Source organism: Notolabrus celidotus, chromosome 11, assembly GCF_009762535.1.
Source record: "Notolabrus celidotus isolate fNotCel1 chromosome 11, fNotCel1.pri, whole genome shotgun sequence".
In the NCBI taxonomy this organism is placed as follows: domain Eukaryota; kingdom Metazoa; phylum Chordata; class Actinopteri; order Labriformes; family Labridae; genus Notolabrus; species Notolabrus celidotus.
The window spans coordinates 18,325,948-18,345,623 of record NC_048282.1 but is presented as its reverse complement, the minus strand read 5'-3'; the positions used below and the strand labels follow the sequence as shown (position 1 = coordinate 18,345,623).

The 19,676-nt window shown below is 40.8% G+C and overlaps 1 protein-coding gene across 1 annotated transcript in view; it reads right to left on the bottom strand.

Moving 5' to 3' along the window:
- Positions 1-1,837: 1,837 nt before the first annotated feature.
- Positions 1,838-19,676, bottom strand: part of LOC117822008 (adenylate cyclase type 6-like) — a 44,523-nt gene continuing 26,684 nt past the window's right edge. The window contains exons 5-23 of the mRNA XM_034696601.1: positions 19,430-19,551; positions 17,861-17,972; positions 17,465-17,592; positions 17,095-17,253; positions 16,856-16,997; positions 16,558-16,686; positions 13,255-13,283; positions 12,855-13,002; positions 12,666-12,763; positions 12,468-12,555; positions 12,217-12,333; positions 8,866-9,015; positions 8,565-8,740; positions 7,764-7,793; positions 7,534-7,666; positions 6,256-6,519; positions 5,905-6,109; positions 5,441-5,565; positions 1,838-3,776 (exon numbers count right to left, since the gene is read on the bottom strand). Coding sequence (XP_034552492.1) covers positions 3,648-3,776; positions 5,441-5,565; positions 5,905-6,109; positions 6,256-6,519; positions 7,534-7,666; positions 7,764-7,793; positions 8,565-8,740; positions 8,866-9,015; positions 12,217-12,333; positions 12,468-12,555; positions 12,666-12,763; positions 12,855-13,002; positions 13,255-13,283; positions 16,558-16,686; positions 16,856-16,997; positions 17,095-17,253; positions 17,465-17,592; positions 17,861-17,972; positions 19,430-19,551 — 2,484 coding nt within the window. The 3' untranslated portion in view covers positions 1,838-3,647. The remainder of the gene's footprint in view (positions 3,777-5,440; positions 5,566-5,904; positions 6,110-6,255; positions 6,520-7,533; positions 7,667-7,763; positions 7,794-8,564; positions 8,741-8,865; positions 9,016-12,216; positions 12,334-12,467; positions 12,556-12,665; positions 12,764-12,854; positions 13,003-13,254; positions 13,284-16,557; positions 16,687-16,855; positions 16,998-17,094; positions 17,254-17,464; positions 17,593-17,860; positions 17,973-19,429; positions 19,552-19,676) is intronic.

Here is a 19,676-nt window from a genome sequence, read left to right as displayed (position 1 = left end):
TTGACACCCCTGAATTTGAGTGTAAAAAGTTTACTAGTGTGTATTTAACACACACAAGGCCTGCCCCGAAGTCCCTGTATCATGAGCCTATTATAGATACATTAGTGCTTTTTCATCAGGGATTAGGAGGAATTTATGTCGCTTAATTAATGTTCAGAATAGAGTGCTGTAAGTGAACATAGCCATTACCTCAACAGAAATACATTATTCATGTGCAAGCAATTAAATACTCTCTCCCATATCACCATCTTGTAACTGTAGACTTTTTTATTCAGAAAAGGAGAAGAAGGCCTCTCTCAGGTTACTGTCAAAGGGAGAAATCTTGATTGCAGGCTGCTGATTGACATGCAAGCTAAATTAAATCCCAACAAACAGAGAACCTAGAAAGCTATACCTTTGCTGTGAAAAAAACAGTTTGGGAAGTCACTTTTATGAAAGAAAGAATCAAATCTTACTATATTTATATCCGATTGTTGGGTCAAAGTATGTCAGTGGCGTATTCAGGCTGTTTGGGTCAGGGGCAAAAAAAAGGAAAAAAGGAACCTACAGACATAAAGTTGTAATTATGATAGATCTACCTCTAGCAGATTTTTGAACACCTCTTTGTAAGCTCTCCAGTTTTCTGTCTCTTCTCGGCCTTTTAGTAATCACAAAGTAGTTGCATAACAGGCCGGCTTCTAACCAGTCAAAAAAAGCTGGTTGGTAAATCATGTGGATATGAAAACTAGTCAGTTCTCTTAGAGGTTTCAGAGTTAGAGTAGTTTTTGAAACCCTTGATTTCCTGGGATTTTGAGAATACACGTGATGGTGGAAAATTAAAGAAAAATGCTCCTCCTGCATGAAGCTCATATTCTGGAAAGATTTTTTTTTCCACATGGTCATTATAAGAGTATTGTACTGTAACTCAAACTCTAATGACAGAACTTTCTTGAGCATAAACTTAACTATAACTTTGTCAGTTAAACTATATAACAAGTTTAAATGACCAATAGGCCACTTATTACATTTTACCCACTGGTAGTGCATCTCAGAGGGCAATTCATTACATTTTATCCTCTAAAGCAGGGTTTCCCAAACTTTTCAGCCTGCAACCCCCAAAATATAGGTGCCAAAGACTCACAACACCCCCTGTCCCTCAACATGATTTAATGTGGCTTCATTTATGTGGTCTGCAGAAAATTAGCCTACCTATATGAGTGTGTGTCTGTTTCCTGTGCTGTTATGAATTAACCTACTGCTAGTGATGCTTTTGATCATTAACTGTTCACTAACCCTAAACTTAGGAGTCATCTGGCAAAAAGAAAGGCAGAAAACTCATTACATTTTCTATTTTCAAAGTTTTATTTCAAGGTTAGCTACTATTTTTGTCGTTATTTTTACTATAAATGGATAAAATTGACTATTTTAAGATAACTTTAAAAAAATTGAACATTCTTGAGGACATCTCACGACCCCCCATTTGTGTCTCGCGACCCCCCATTGGGTCCCGACCCACACTTTGGGAACCCCTGCTCTAAAGGATAAAATGTGATAAAGTGTGCCCTTCCAGTGTCTACAAGGGCTTCCAGAGGGCATTTAATCGTCAAACATGGGGGTAATCGCACATCCCCTCCCCTATGTACACCACTGAAATCCTTAGTAGGTCTGTCATTGTCATTGGCAGATTTTAAAACAGAAATATCGATAATATTATAACTTTTTCACAATATATCACTCTCAATAAAGGTTGGGTGCAAAAAAGCAAGCGGCCCACCTCCGTTTGTTTAAATTATTTGTTCTGCCATCTCTTCTGTAAAATCCCTGATGGAAGAAGAACAAACCAGATAAACACAATCAATGCAAAACAGCCGTTTATTAATTTCTAATCCAAGGGAAAATTAATCAAATAAAAAATTGCTGTTACTCCACCATTTTTTAAATAAAATGCAACAGTGTTTAGTTGACCTTTCATTTGAAGTGGAGAAAATAATAGGCAATATTGAGGACATTTTGTAGCCTCTAAAGGCTGCATTCTTAGGCTCAGACAGAAAATTGAGCATAGTAACACCTGGTGTAAAAATCATCTCAATATGAAATACACCTTTACTTCTAAGCAGACATGAAGTGAAATCACTTAGGCCTCAAGTAAAACAATTAAGCTCCCTTCTCAGTACCAAAGGCAATGTAAAGAGTGGTTTTCTTCAGTGGTAGTCCTGTGGACAAAAATATTCATTATTACATTCGTATTGTTTTAAACTACTCATTTTGTGGGGGGGGGGGGGGGGGGGGGGGGGGACACTCCATGTGCCAAACACAACCATAAAGGGTCAAATACTGTTGTGTAAAGGTGTGAACATTGGTCCAGGATGTATGTGGATCCTGGAACTGCATAATCTCAAGGCAATAAGTGTGAGCAGAAGGAGAATCCTGCATACAGCAACCAATGTACGTTCACATTATGTCACACAATCCAAAATATATGTTTCAAACGCTTTTGCTTATTTAGGTTGGAATGAAAGCAGTCAGAATCACAGTCCAGTCAAAGGCGCTGTAGACACAACTCCCTTCATTTTGACACAAGAAATCAGGAATGGGCACACAACTCCAAAGAAATAAAATATAAAACATGCCTTGCAGCAACCAGTTTGGCAAGAAAGCATTGTCGTACAGTATCATAAAAACCTTACAGTGAAAAGTTACAGTATGCCCCTTTATAGATAAAGATCAGCATCCGGCTACGTGTGCACACACCCACACACACAAACACACCCAAACACCCATACATACTGTCTACTCAAACACACTTTTATAAAACATGTCAGTTAACAGTCTCTCTTTAGTACCGTGATGCTAATGCAACTATTCCTTCCTTCATTTCATACTTCATGATTTTGGCTTTAACCAAAAATAGATTGCAGGGAGCAGGTTTATCATTCGTACATTTCAGTGAACCACAAACAGACTGTGAGTAATCACAGGCTGGAAGAAACAAATGAAAGCCTTGGTACAAAACTAAGAAGTCCAAGCCAAGGTTATTGTGAGTGTTTTCTACCTGTGTATGTGCACATGTGCCTGTGGTCTCCTTCATGGATAAGTCCACAATAAAAAAAACGTTTGTCTCTACCACCAACAGTGATGTTACCGTGGCCTTTATTGTGAAAGGATGAATACATTATTTAAGGTCACTGAACTTTCGAAAAGAATCATTAGCGTTTGTTTCATATGAAACATTTGTTCTTTGGTCATTTTCATCCTTCATCTTGTCCTTGCATATTTTCTTTTAAGTAACATGTTTTGCTGACTCATAGATTTTTTTTTTGTACATCACAAAAATCCATCTGCACAAAAATAAATAAAGACTCCAGAGGAAATACTTGTACTATTGCTCATAAACACAAGCATAGCACTTCCGTTCTAAGGCAACTGGGCTTCGTGATCTCTTGAGCAGCTTGGAAAAAAGACTTTACAACGTCCTACATGTGCGCGTCTGAGTCCGTGACATCATACAGGCAGGCCAAGCTCGACGCTGCAGGCCCGTCTCCTCCTGTCCCCGCTGTGTTCATCACACTGTGCTGCGGCACTCGTTGCCGAGCTGACCTCTCAGTGTCTTTGCAGTCTCTGTTGTGTCAGTGCAGTGGGAGTCACACTGCGGTCGGCCTCTCTCAGTGTTAACTGCCTGGGGGGCCGCTGGTGAGGAAGTAAGTGGTCATCTCCCCCTTCCCCTTCACCTTAACAACACCGCGACAGTCCATCTGGTATCCGTTGTTGGCCAGCACGTGGTGTAAGTCTGTGGTCACCTAAGAGAGGACACGGACATTTGAGCCAGGATGTCAGACACTCAAACCCTTCAGAAGAAAAACACTGTCGGACTTTGTTTCACAATGAACTAACTCCCTACACTGACGGTGAAAAAAACGCATAACATTGAACAATGAAGCACTGCATTAGACATATAGTGTAAATGTTTGAAAAACATTAATTTTGTAAAAAGCAGAGCAAAAAATATATTCTCATCTATAAATACTTTAAAAAAATTAAGGGGAACCAACATTTTTTAAATCTACTTTATTAATGGAATTTTTGAAATTCCTTTTTAATTGTATTTATATTCATTCATATTTTCTTTCATTTATCAAACATTTCTGAACTATTAAGCATTTATGATGTGAAAAATGCTCTTCCATGTTAACATATACAGGGTTTTAATATTTGGTGGACTAGATTTAATGATAGACTGATAGATGCAGATTTACATCCTCTTTATTATCTTTATTTATGTTTATTTATTTGCACAATTAAAAGAAAATACATACAAAAAAAAAGAGCAAAGATAAATAATATACTGTGCAGGAAGAGGCAGAAAACTCAGAGAGCTTATTTGAAGCCTCCACTCAAATAGAGTTCTAATATAAAAAATGAATTAAAAAATACTAAATTGACACATATAAAGACAACAGTTGATACTAAAAATAAAATAACATAAGAATTTACAAAATTAACAATTAATATAAATACAGATATTACATCAACAGAATTCAAAAGTACAAAATATGAATATGATGTGTATGGACACCTGTTTATGAATATGTGGTTGAGCATGATGAGTATAATTAAGTAACAGTGGTTAAAAGTTTTTTCAAGCATCCTTTATAACATTTTAAAGATGAACATTTTTTCGCTACATTGGAATAAATATTCCAGAATTTACTGCCCCTGAAACGTATTGAGAATTGACTTCTACAAGTTATTGTTAAGAGCATTCTGATTTGCAGTGACTCTGACTGCACAGCAGATGGCAGCATTGATCCGTAATCAGACTCTCAGCCAACTTCTGGTTTTGATTTGGGTTAAAAAATGTCACAACAGCTCTGAGCTCAGTTGGTGTTCTTCTCACAAGTCTTCACATCAAATATATATCCTCGAATGAGATGATGAATCAGACTGTGGGAATCTTGTCCTTAACTGACCGGACTAACTGTGATTAAAATTTCCCTCTTAAAGAAGAGAACAGCATGTTTGGTGCTGACAGGAATTCTTGCCCAAGGGCACTTCTGCAGAGCAGATGTCTGAACCTAAACATCCAAGCCAAAGGACTGTGTAGCCATGATACTTTCGTGCATGACAAAGGCGAATGACTCAGTCTCTTTCAGATGCAACAGTACTCAGTGATGTACATGCCTTAGAGTGATTAACATCTCTGAGTTGGTTGCAGAAAGATGCAGAGTATAATAAGACGGCAAAACTCAAGCAGGATATGTTTTAGGATTAATAAAATCACTCACACTTTCATGTTTGCATGACACTTCACACTACATAGTAACATATTCCTATGGATGTTTATAAGATGTATGATTGTTTTTTCTTCATCTGTCGAATTAATGAACTGAATCTGCAAAATGCTTCTTTTTAAAATAAAGGAACAAACTGTGGAGGATACATTGATCAGATTTAAGGTCAGTACCTGGATGTAGTCTGGCACTCCTGTGCTGTCCATCCGGCTGGCCACATTCACTGTGTTCCCCCAGATATCATACTGAGGCTTCCTGGCTCCAATCACCCCTGCTACCACCGGCCCCATGTTTAACCCTGAGAAAGATACCCCAGTGTGTGTTAAAGCAAGTTTATACCATTATGTTTCAAATGTAAAGCTGTTTCCAAGGTAAAGAACACTTGAAGGATCCTTTGACTGGGTACAGGACACTCAATTGGCACAGTGTGTCATCTTTTATATCCACATAAAGAGCGAGGCTGCAATCTTGACCTGCCATGTTTCTACACTGGCACAGAACAGAAAAACAATCATGTATCACAGGAGGATCTGACCGCTGAATATCGCTAAGTATTTCCATTTCTACACACTGTATCTTATAGATTTTTTAGATAATGAGATGTTTCAGGCCAAACTCCAAAACCTTCTAGACTTACCTATCTTCATCTGAAAGTTGTTGAAGGAGTGCTCATTGATGTATTTCATCTGTTCCCTGAGCCTCATGGCATAGTCGGCCAGAGCCAGGATGTGCGAGCGACCTTCTCTGTCGTAGGTGGAATCGTTTAGTCCGGAGGCTGCCATGTAGGTGGAGCCGATGGTCTTTATTTTCTCCAGCTGACGGAACCTGTCCTCACTGATGATCTATAGAGGAACAATCAACAGTGAGGAGGATAAACAAAAGCAGCTATTAACACAGCTATTTGTTTAAAAGCTTGCAAAATGTACAAGCTAGAAAAGTTGTTGTCTGTTTTGCAATAATTTTCTTCTCTTCAGTTTTCACTTCCCACCTCGTCAAAATCAGCGATGATCTCGTTGAGCAGTCTGAGGCACTCCACCCCCTCGTTGTTTGCCTCCAGCTCCACGTAAAACTCTGAAAAGTTGCTGATGGAGGCAAACATGACAGCGACACACTCACACGACTGGTAGTACAACTCGTCATTCCGACGCTCACGTGCTAGAAAGTGGGCAGCTACATCCTTGGGAAGGATGTTGTGAAGCAGGCGGCGATTGTATGCCTGCAGCTCCTCCATCTCCTCCTTCTCCTCTGTGGCCTGCGAGTGAATGGGAAAGGGGTGGTTGCTTAGTTTGATGTCATGTGATTGGATTCCTGAAGTACTTAGAGCTGTTGCTAAAGCATTTTTCTTTTATGTAAGACATTTTAACATGTTAATGTGTTGTGTGTTAAAAGAATAGAATATAGCTTAGCAGCTCCATCTTTGGTTTCACTGTTTCATGGATGAAGGGACATTTGAATTGAATGATTGATGACCCTTATTTCCTGTTACTGCAACTTAAACTGGCTGCTGTGAAAGAGTTTTATCGAGTAGTTCCAGCTTTAGTTGTGTGTTTATTTCAGTGTTTTTCAACCTTTTTTGAGCCAAGGCACATTTCTTACATTAAAAAAATCCTGATTCACACCACCATCAAAAGTGTTACAAAATGACACATTAGTCTCTCCATTTATGAATCTGTTTATCTGAGGGAGGATATTTGGCCACTTCTTTAACTGTGTCAGTGCAAAGCCTCTTATTAACAATGACTTTTGCAGGTAATATTAATGTCTCTGCCACAGTGTGTGGCTTTTTCGATTTGGCCACAAGTTCAGCTACTAAGTAGCTAGCTTTGAGAGCTCTCAGACACCGTTGTAGTTTTTCTCATAAAAATTGTTTTCAACCACCCTTATTACGCTCTTCATCCGGGTTAGAATTTTGTCCAAGGCCCAGTTTGTAATTTTCATTTTTCCTTTTCGAATATTTATCCATCGCTGTTGTGCGCCTACGTCTTGTCACATACACCTCTCACGTGCATCATTAATTCTATTGTCTTAAATTAACAAGGTCAGTATGATGAGTATTGAATTACTCCGCCAGTCACCAAACTGCAGGCACATACCCACTACATGGCAAATTATTTGCAGTACATGAATAATATTTTTTGGGACTAATTAAGTGAAATTGGAAAATGTCCCATGGCACACCTGACGATCTGTCACGGCACACTAGTGTTCCACGGCACAGTGGTTGAAAATCACTGGTCCATTTTACACATGAAACTGATTCTTTTACCTGCAGCTTCCAGAGGAAGTCAAGGCGTGCAGTCGACTCCACCTGCTGGCCGTGCAGGTATAGAGCCAGAACAAACACTGTAAGGATTATGGGGGTCAAGACCTTAAGGGGCAACTTTGTCACAGCTTCCTGGCTGAAGAAAGAAAGGGGAGAGGACACGAAACATAAACAAGTGTCTGGCATGGGAGTACAATGTTTGTACCTGTAGGCTGCAGGTAAGAAGTACTCACCACTCTTCAGTAGTTCCATTGAGGACGTGCCTTGAAAGAAAAAACAGAGGAAGAGGAAGTCAAATCAACAGATCATATGTGTCACTGAAATCAGGTAGTACAAAACAATACAACACAACTTGTTGATGTAGGTGATCATGGGACGGGAACATGATAAAGTAGGTTATTGTATAAGAAGTAGGGGGTGGGGGGCAGCGTAAATTGCAGTATTGTGACAAAAGGCTGATTTATACTTCTGCGTTGAATCAACGGCGTACCCTACGCCGGGGGTCAGCGTAGCTCCCGTACCTACGCCGAGGCCTACGCACCTAGCTGACGTGCACCTCCTCCAAAATGTAACTCCCCGTAGAGCCGACGCGGACTGCAAGCTCTGTGATTGGTCCGCTCGGCGGCTTTGTCTTTCCCGCATTTACAACACTTCCTGGATCCCGGACATCGGCCGCACATCGGCCGTGTATTTCATCTCCTCCTCTCTATTCTGCATGTAATCATGTCTGTATGATAAACAGCAACATGTATCAGCTGTAGATCAACATAACACGCTCTGAAACTCTGTGGATAAGTAAACAGAGATCGTAGCGGGACTGGAAGCAGGCGGCCGGCTATCAGAGAGACCGCACTGCCCTCAGGCGTTTCGGCAGAGAATTGCTGCGCGACACGGACACACCGACGCACAAGTATGTGGGGCTCATGTCCGCGTCACTCAGCCCCTGCTGCGTAGGGGAGACGCAGAAGTATAAATCAGCCTTAAGTGGCTATTGAAAATTAGGAAATGTGTGTGTTTGCCATTCGAGCACTCACAGGGTGTAAGCACGGGCCAGCTTGTCTGCATTGTCAAACAGGACAACTTGAGGCCACTCCACTAGGAGGAGGTAAGTGAGCTGGATGAGCAGCATCAGGGCCAGCTTCCCGATGCTGCTGATGTGGAGGAACACGGAGCAGGCCAGCAGGGTCAGCAGTACACTGTAGCTGAAATACTGCAGAAGAGAGGACACAGCCAGTGTGGAGGAAGAAGAGGAGGAGAAAGAAGAGGAAGGTGAGTTGGTGGAGGAGTATTCAAACACACAGAAACACACAGATCTTTAAATGTTGTGGGACTGACCTCGGGAAAATGGCAGGGCCTGACCTGGCTGGAACACGCAATCAAACCGTCCTTTGCTGTCTGTGTCAGGTTGTACAGCAGGCAGGGAGATACGTCTGTGCTCAGCCCCTTGGTTACACACTCCAGCACATTATCTCTGCTGCAGGTAAACTGAGGGGAAAAGGAAGACATGTTTGTCATTTAGTTATGAGCAAGTGAAGGTGAAACAAGCAAATAAAAGGAAACAGCAGAAGAGTCCTCAATTATAAAACATGTACCTGTTTTATTTGGCCTCATCAAGTGAAAGTAGAGCCAAACTGTTACTCAAATCATATCGTCACCCTATTAAAATAATGGCCTAAGTCATTTTTTAAGCTTTTGGGAAAACACAAAAAACCTTACCAAATGCAGAGCATACGATATCTATTAATCATTTAAATCAAAAAGGCCTTGACAGTGGATGACTGTTGACATACATAGAACGTTGTGTGTCAATTATGGAACATTAAAGAATAAAGTGACTTAGGCCAATTTTCGAACATTCTAGTGTGATTTAGCCAACTTTAAACCTGGCTTAAACTGTCCTTTAATTCCATAAAGCAAACTCAAAACCTAAATAACTCTAACCTAAATTGAACAAATGTCAGGTGTAAATCAAATTGGTCAGGAGGCAGTCCCTTTCCTCACTTCTCCAGGTCTTCTTTGCTGGGTTTTTATTGAACTTAACCAATTTGCAACATCCAGTTTTGACAACTTGTTGAAACCTGAATATTAACTGTCCTTTAATTCCATAAAGCAAACTCAAAACCTAAATAACTCTAACCTAAATTGAACAAATGTCAGGTCGATAGTAAACCTTATCACTCACTGGTAGAAACGTATTCAAGAATCATGTTTAGAGCTTCTTCTGCACTATAGATTCTTGAAGCAGCTGCCATCATGAAAGCTTGTTAAATTGACCAAGTCAGACATTGTATCCTAAATCAAGAGATGATTTAGGTCAAAAACTCATTTACGTCAAAAAATGACTTAGGCCTTTATTTCAATAGGATGACGATGTTGAAGGGGTGTTTTTGCTCATTAACATTTTGGATAAAGATCCCCATGGTCCATATTTTTTAATAATTATGACCAACTTATGAACCTTGGACATGGTACATTTGAAAACTAGTTATCTCCAGTGGACATACATTTTAAAGAGAGGTGTTTTTGACATCAAATTAATTGCAATACCCACAATCACATAATACTACAATAAAGTTTCTTAATCCATGAAATATTCATGGTTTCTGCCGTGTGATCTTGAGTTAAATGCTCAGTCACAGAGTTAAGAAATCATTTCTGCCCTAAACTGTGGGGACTCAATTAATATAATATCAGCAACATATTAAATACGTCTGTATGAGTCCGAGCTGTGTATTGGATAATGGCACTGAGTAACCAATTACAGGCTGATATAACCCTGCAGGCTTCAATCTTACAAATTAATCAGGGACAGCATGACTGCAAGAGAATGAAGCAATAAGCAAGGTGACACCAATCCACCGTGTTTACAATCACATGGAATATTAAAAGATTCCCAATGCACAAAATGAGCAGTTTATGGGGCCCTGTATTCAAAACTCGAGGCTATTGTACTCATTGCAGCAATCGCTGGTTCAACTCCCAGCCTCAAACCATTTGCTGCATGTCTCCCCCCACTCCCCATGTCTTTCTTTAGCTAGCTAATAAAGGCAAAAATGCCCAACTACATGAATTCCAGTCTATACAGTAATGTAATCTTGATTTTGCCTTAATCACAGCACGGTCTTTTCCTACATCAGTTAAAAAGAACATTTGATGTTGGTGATATACACAGTGAAGTTTCAGTATTGATGAGCAGATTTTTTTCCAATAGATTACTTTGGGGCTTTTAGCTTGTATTGGATTGGAGAGAGACATGAAATGTGGGGAGAAAGCGGAATGACATGCATCAAATCATACTGGCACCAGCAATCGATCATATGTCCAGCACGACAAGTGCACAGCCTGTGTGTACACCGGTCGACTGTTCTACCAGCTAAGCAAAACCAATGCCTCTCGCAAACATAACTTAATCTTTTTTCAGTGGTGGACAAAGTACACAGCTTTATTACTTAAGTAATAAAGTATAGATCCACTTGATCAAATATTACTTCAATACAAGTGAAAGTTGTTCAGTCAGATTATTACCTGAGTTAAAGTACTGAAGTACTTTCTTTTAAAAATAAAGTACTTCTTAAAAAAACTCAAAACGCTGTATTTTCACAATACATATATGCAGTCAAGACTACATAGGAATAAATTCTGTTACATTCTGTATTTTCACAAAATCTTACTTGAAATCTGTAAAAACTACACCATGGAATAAAAACAGAAACTAAGTTACTCCAAGCACAGACAACTTAGTTTCAAATGTTCATCTGGAATGAAACAAATGTTACGTAGCTCAACACTCTTTCTCAGGTTGAACAGTGAATTTTTGTATGTTTGAGAAGAGTTGGAAACAGGGAGAACATTTCAAACGATATGTATCATTCTTCATTTTAAAAACCTCTAACACGGGCTGAAGATATGGCCATGGGTGCTCATGTGGCGAATTATAGCCATGATTACCACCTCTAAATGATCTGCCTGATCTGAAGGAAATCTGCTCTGTGTTTGCTCCATGTTCAAATGTGGAGACGCACGACATACAGGTATGTCTAAACCACTGAGACAAACAGAACTACACAAACACATTTTACTGTCTTATGGATCAGATTTCAGAAAAGAGAAGGAAATTCATGAGCTGACTTTAAAGCAAAAGTAGTGAGTAACTAGAGCATTGATCGAAATGTAGTGGAGTAAAAAGTACAATAATTGTCTTCTGAATGTAGTGGAGTAAAAGTAATAAGTTCCCGAAAAAAATAATACTCAAGTACAGATACTCAAAAACTGTACTCAAGTAAATTTACTCTGTTACTGTCCACCACTGTCTTTTTATAACTTCTTCTTCTTCTTTAACACTTAACCAGTCATGTCATTAAATGATAGTGTTGATGTCATGGCATTTTATCCACGCACACACATAATGCTAATGAGGTCTAAATAATGTGGTAAACATTAGACAAATTTCTACAACCCAATTAGTCCCTGTTTGGTGAACATGATGACTTTCATTGGCTCTGAGGCAAACTGGTCTTATTTTAAAAAGAACGAGTGGTGATCAACAACATCTGGGGTGAAATGTGTAACAGATTATTGGCAGATGAAAAGACCCCTGGAGTAATTCAAATGTGGGCAACAATACAATACTTTTGACAACCATGACATGACACAAAACTAAGAAAGTGAAGAGTTCTAAATGCCTACCATTTTTGCAAAGGAGGAAATGAAGAGGAGGAGGATGGTAAGGACGCCCACCAGTGTGCTGTTTGCACGAGACTGGACTATCTTCTTGGTTAGAGTCTGCAAGGCAGCTGGGAAGTGCTTGAACAGAGATGGTGAGGAGGAGAATAGATAAGACAGCATTAATACCATTAGTGGTAGAAATATGATGATGACTCTCATCTAAAGATATCTGCACAGAAATTATATGAGTGGTCAAAGCCTGAGTTTCTTACTTTGATGCAGGAGTAGATGGCACAGATAAAGAGGATGTTGGCGAGGATGATGAAGATGGCGATGTAAAGGCCAAACATAAGTAGTGTGCTGCGGAAGAGAAGAAAAACAGGCTTGTTAGCAACTCTCATTAACTCCTCATAAACAAATTTCCTGCACAAATTTGGTATTACTAGGAAACTAGGAAGAGAGCGACTTACTTAGGAAAAATGATAATCTGAATGAAACAGATGCAGCAAAAAACAAGGAGTGTGCAGGCCACGTATCCCCCAAAACGGTCGTCAACCTTTTTGGAGTACTAAACAATGGGAAATCAATCAGCAGTAAGATTCAGTGTAGCTCAGTTGAAGAGGAAATAATGATTTTAATAAACTTGAGTCAAAACCGACCTTTTTCTCGAGGTCAGTGGTCTGAAACGTGAGAAAGAACTTCTTGACGTGGTCCTTCCTCAGCTGGTCAATGCTACGAGCATCGATGGCCCGTCCAAGAAATTCGTCCACCTCATCCTCAGGGTTCAGAGCCTCCTGAGCGCAGCGGCTGTGCGGTAGATTAAACAATAGGTCATTGTGCAGTGTGGGTTTCTATTAGTGTGTGTGTGTGAGAGAGAGCTGGCCTAAGCTGTGACAGGCAGGATGACTCAGAGCTAATGTGGCATTAGTGCTGGTTTGGATCTGACCGTATAAAATCAACAGTGGGCTCTGAAGTTAGACCGCCACACTGACAGTCTGCCAGTAAACCGTTAATAACACAAGCTGATTTGGTAACAAAAACTGGGGCCAAAACACTCACTTGTCTTTGCTGGATGCTTCATCGATGCCCTGAGAAAAAAATAATAAAAGAGTGTGAAAATGAAACCATGATGTAGAGATGAAAAAGAGGGAGAGAAAAAGAGGGATTAATGTGTAGCCACAGTACATTTAAAAAACAGACAGAGACTCAGACATCTGCACAGTTAATCCCTGAGAGTCAGACTGATGTTTTAATTAATGCTCGGAGGCTTCAAATTACACCCTAGTTGCCCCCTCGGGCTCAAACCCTCTGAGATGGGAAAGGCAAAAGGTGGAGGAATAAGGGGAAGAATATAGGAAAGACAAGGAAACGAGAGTTGAAGCATAGAGAGAGAGAAGGTGGCTGAGAATGAGACATATCTGCAGCATCATCAGATTAGCTTCAGTAGTAAACGATGCACAGGGAATCCCTGGGAGTCCTGTTGTAACTCCAGTTTGTACAGGATCAATACTTCCCTCACAATTCATTGTCTGCTTCGTGTTTTACCACATATACACATCTGGACTCAATCCTGTTCATGTTTATAGAGCAGCTTACTCATGTAAGTGTGTAAATCCAAGCTAGTTAACTATTTAAGCCAAATGTAGACGCACTTTGTAAGACTGAAAATATTAACATGTTTACATCATGCTACCACTACAATTTTAAACTACACAGTAAAATGAAATATGAATGAGGGCACCGTTGAGAAATTTAAACTAAAGAAGAGTTTTAGTCAGACAGGGCACTGTGTGTGTGTTACGGGTACAGTCTGTAGAAGTGGGAACATTAAGAGATATCTTTCTAGATTAAAATACTCATTGCTCTTTCTTTCCATTGGTGAAGCTCCAAGTGACCATGGATTTCGAGGACAAGAAGCTGCTGTGGTGTATGATAGGTATGATCCTTCATTTGTAAAGTTTTTACTATCATAAACTTCGACCAATAGATGTCCTTTTGCACACATACAACCACTCTCTTCTCTGTGGGTGGCCACTCAGTATACACAAAAACACGCATATGGCTGTGACTAGTTAGTCCGTTCTGTGCTGCTTTAGAAACAGGGCAGTGCAAGATGGAGGGCAAGATAAGTCTGTTCTGCTAAATGCCACTAGTTATTACACAGTAGGGATGCAACGATTAAAGATTTTGGTGGTACGATTATTGTGAGAGAAATAATCACGGTTTCACAATTATCCCGATTATTATGCGTTTAATTCTAGATTTTGAGCATTTAGTGACAAACATGTTATTTGAGTATTCTTATGTACCAGTTTGTCATTAAACTGTCTAAAGTGGGAATTCTTTATCTTCAAGATGAATGTCTGCTACTTCCTTGATGAATGTCAAAGTTCATATTCTAGAAGATTTTAAGTGTCATTATTCACATGTTAGTCTGTTGCTCATAAAGACAAAGGGAAGTTTGGTGTTCAGCTAAACTGTACTCTCATTTTACAGGATTATGAATTATCAGATTTTTAACATAATAGTTAAAATAATAGCACTTTTTTAATGACGTAGAAACTCTGCACAGGTGTCACTCAATTTTCGTTTACAAGTTGTGCAGAGCATATTGGACCGGCCCCTTTTTGACAGAGACATTAGAAAAAACTCGGTGTAGCGGAGCCTTCACGATTAGATTAACCGTGACACTTTTAAGTGCGGTTAAAAGTGAAACAGGTTAATCCCGACATCCCTACTACACACTGCACCTTTAAGAGGAGCATTGTATAAAACTTGTTGAAAACATATTTGTTACTACTCTGATGTTCTGAAAATGTATCTAATAGGGATGCACCGATCTGATCCTGGTATTGGATATTGGCTAGATAGGATTCAAAAAGCTAGATCGGATATCGATGACAAAGGGCTGATATATAGTGCCGATCCGTATGGCAGATCTATTCATCTCAGTTCTATGCTTTTCTGTGTTTACAATAGCCATGTGTGTCTCCTACGCAAGCTGCAACCTCCGGTCTAAAAATATGAGTCAATGCGGAAGTGTTAAAAGCTTCAGTTCATCGAGGATCCGCTTGAGGCTGGCTCCGGAAGTACCGGAAGTCACATACACATGAATGGGAAAAAGACGATCTTTGCAGCATTAACAAACATGTTTACAGCCTGGTACAAAAGATGAGTGTAGTCTGAATAGCTCATTTCTCGATGTCCTCTCACTGTGAGGGGGGTGATTTTTTACCTAATTCGGCAATTTTGAAGCTATTGAGATTACTAGTCTTCCAATGAGAGGCACAGCTGCCTGTGGGAACACTGCAGCTGTTGGCTAGGAGGCTCAAAGCCCGCCTCTTTACGTCACACTGGCTCGACAGCAGCAATATGGCTGCTGCCGCCGATTGGCTTCAAAACAGCATTCAGAAACAGATGGAGATGGGTGACGTCACGGATACTAAGTCCATATTTTTTACAGTCTATGCTCCTACGTCATCAGCGCTGGCCGGTCTGTGCATTTTTGCCCGGTGGAGCATGATGGAGCATAACTACAGAGACTCTGCAGTTTAGTCACACTTCTTTTGCTAACAACTTTGCCAGAAACTTGCAACATGTGCAGCAGTAATGTTTCGACGGATGACAGTCGCGTTTAAAAACATAATGGAAGCCCAAAGGAATAAGTTTATGTCAGCTGTAGCCTACTGCAAAGAAGCAAGAAACCTTCTATTAATGGATTCAAAGTGTGAAAAAAAGAACAGGTTATTGGATTTAATTGTTCCGGATCCTTGAAATTGAGGGATTCCAGCCTCTGGTTTAGTACTCGGAACCCAGGTACAGTTCACCATCAAGTCAGAAAAAGCTGAAGTTGCCAAAACGTGATTCTATCCTCACATTAAGGAATAGAGATTGTTAAATCAATACCAGGATCAGATTGGCAAGTATCCGTATCGGCAGATACCAAAGCCCGGGTATCAATATCGGTCCTAAAAAGTATGATCGGTGCATCCCTAGTATCTAACAGGAGAGTTAAGGAATATTAGGATTACCTGGCACAAACGTTTGGTATGAGCACTAAACACAGGGTGCAGTTAAGGCTTTTTGAGGATGTTACTGAAATGTATTCAGTAATATATTTTCAAACATAAGAGGAAATGCTACAGGATTAGGGGAGTTAAGATAGTAAGAAATCTGCCCTAGAAAGAGACCTCTAACCCTTGAATAATAAAAATGTGTATTTAAGTTCTTAGAGGGAATATTTAAGAAGCAGATGTATGCTTTAGCTTGTGGAGAGGTGGAGAAGATGACACAGGTAATCTGATGTAGACAAAAAGAACAGGTGCCATGTGCTTGACTAAGTGCTCCCTGTGCGTATCCTACCATCTGCCTGAAGACTTTGGACTCCTTAGTTCTGGAGAAGGATCTGTCAGGCACCCAGCGTGGCATCAATCCCTCAGCAGAATTTGCACGTGCTCGTTGCATCTTGGCCATCATGGCTTTCTCCTCTTTCTGGAGGTGAAGAAAACCACACGGTGGTAAGTGCCTACAGAAACAAGGTCTTGTATGGCAGGTGACAAGAAATTATATTGTGTGTGTGAAAAGTGACACCAGTGTGACGTTTGGAAGAGGTCAAGCATTAAATGGAGGTGTGTGTGTTTGTGAGAGGCGGTGCACCAACCCTCTTCTGGCTGCAGCCCAGCACCAAGAAGGTTTCAATGTTGTTCTCCTTCAAGTACGCATTCCTCTCTCCTCCAAATCCTGGCTCCACCTCATAGTCGTCGTTCAGATACTGCAGTGTGGCTTTGGTGATGTGGATACGCCTGCACACACACACACACAAACATACATACAGTGTGTCAGAAACTAAACTTGTCTAAGAGAACAAGTGAAAGAGCAGGTGGTGTAGGCGGGACATACCCAGCTTTCCCCCCTGCCTCCATTTGGTTGGCGAGTGTCACGTCATTGGACCAGACATCAAACTGCCACTTGCGGAGGCCCAGCACACCACAGTGAACACGCCCACTGTGAATGCCCACCCGCATGTTCACATTCACACCCGTCACCTCTCTTACAAGTCTGAAATTACACACACGCACACACACTGTTGTAGAAAAAATGTGTCACCTTCAGTTTCCCAGAGTCTCCTCTACACCCTGCAAAGCATAAACAAAGGCAAAAAACTTCACCTTCACTGGCGTGTTAGTTTATGACTGTGAGGGTGTGTGTGTGCCTGTTTTCAGAAAGAGGATCTTTGTGCTTTTGGTGCATTAATGTGTGGCTGACTCACGAGATGGCCTCGATCATGTCTACTCCCATCTCTACACAGCAGTGGGCGTGGTCAGCCCGCGGCTCAGGCAGCCCTGACACACAGTAGTAACAGTCCCCGAGGATTTTTATACGAAGGCAGTGGTTCTCCTGGAGAGGAAAAAACACAAGGACACAAGGACGCAAGGAAAATATGAGGGTTAACATTCCAGCTGTTTCCCAGCATGCTCTTGTCAATATAGGACTTTTAACGTATAGTTAAGTTGAGTCACCGGTCTCGGCATAGTCTTTCACAAAGTAAACCAGTGTAGCTTTGTTGTAATAACATTGAAGGCTCAAAACTGTACAATAACATAAGAAACAATGTTTTTGGGGATTTCTGGTTTAAAAAAGGCATCAGTAGGAAGTCGGCGCTCACCGAGGCCAGCTTGTCGAAGCGGGCGAACAGCTCGTTCAGTGTCATGACCAGCTCCTGCGCTGTGCACTGTGATGCCAGGCTGGTGAAGCCCTCGATGTCTGCAAACAGGATGCTGCATATGAGGAGGGGATGGTGGAGGACGACAGGAAGGAAAGAAAAGACAAAGAAGACATAGAATGAGATAACAATAAAGAGTAGTTAGTTAGCATGATCTAGCAACACCCTTTCTCCTAACTGTCCAGCAGTGGAGGGAGGGAGGGAGGGAGGGAGGCGGACCTTTGTTCAGCTCTGGCTCTCATCATGTAGGCCGATGTAGGTCACCTCCTCCAGCCCGCCCTTCTGAGAACACCACCCCCTGTCCCCCTGTCTGCATGCCTTTCATTGCTAACTTTTGATAGTATTAAAAGGCTAGAATAAACAATGCCACCAGTTCCAGTTAAGGGTGACAGATGGCGCTGGTGGTCCCATGAGGTCATGCACTGGGGGAAGAACAGGCTTTTATTACAGCAGTCCAGAGCCTGTCTGCATCTCTTGTAAATGTAGTTCCAGAGAACAGTGACAGAATAACCAGTGGATTGTTTCTAGAGAACTTTCAAATTACCCTGTTTTAATTATGTGAGTACTGAAACAATAAATCACTTCAGCTGCATTGTTCTTCACGGCAACTTAAGACAAAAGAGACATAGTCTACGTAAACACCATCAGAACTCCCCGCATAGCCAGACATCACTTACAGTAGGTGATACATTTTTTTCTGATTTAACATTTTCTTACTATTGAACAGAAGAGTTTCTTTCACACCCATAACATTGAGTTATATTTAAAAATATTTAGATAAAAATTTTGAGTATAATTTGGATTTAACGATATGCCCAAATTATCGGCCTGTTTTGCAAACATCAGTGACGTAAACAAACCTTTTATTTGTCTGGTGTTTAAGCCTTATCCCAGTAACTTGATTTGGTGAAAAAACAGTGGGTTTAAATCCTGTGGTAAAGTTGGATTATGGATTTTTCCCATATATTCACATGTCCTGCAACACCTAATCCCACCATGTGCATCACTTGCACCTATGTGGTTCACCTCTGACAGTACACCTCTGCTGTAGCCTGGTTTCACTGTCCCTTAGAACCATCTGTCGCCCTACAACCTCAGCATCATAGTCTGATATGTTTGGTAGGCTAATGGATGAGGACTTTCAATCACATGTTAGTGCTGAGTAATTCCCACTCAGGAGGTGAAATCCAGTGACGAGGGCTGACACAGGGGGCCAGAAGACTTGAGATTTCTTCCTGTCATTTGCTGCAGAGAGCACAGCAGTGGGTCTGAGTCAATATCGTTACTGCAGCCGCTGCTGTCAGTGTCAATAAACAACAACATGCATAATACATGCTGGCAGGGAAATAGCTGTTGGAGTGACTCTATAACTGACACATCAGTCAGCGGAGCAGGGTCAAAGCCACTTGTGGTGGTTGTTGTAGCGAAGAAGACAAGCGGGCCAACATCTTATTCAGTGTATTAGTGCAGTTTAGTGGAAGTTCGAGCAAGTGTTTGTTTATCTGTATTTACCTGACGTTGTCGTGCTTTTGGATGTAGATCTTGTGGAACATCATATCTTCCTTCTTGGCATTGATATCAGCCTTCATCTCCATGGCAACATGCCTTGGCAGCACTGACAGCAGAAGGCGCTCCTGAGAGAGAGAGAAAGAGAGACAGAAAGTGAGAGACAGAGGAAGAAATTAAAGACAGAGAGAGAGAAGAGACAGGGGGAGCCCATTCATTTTCATCAGCTTGTACTGGTAAGAATGCTCAATGA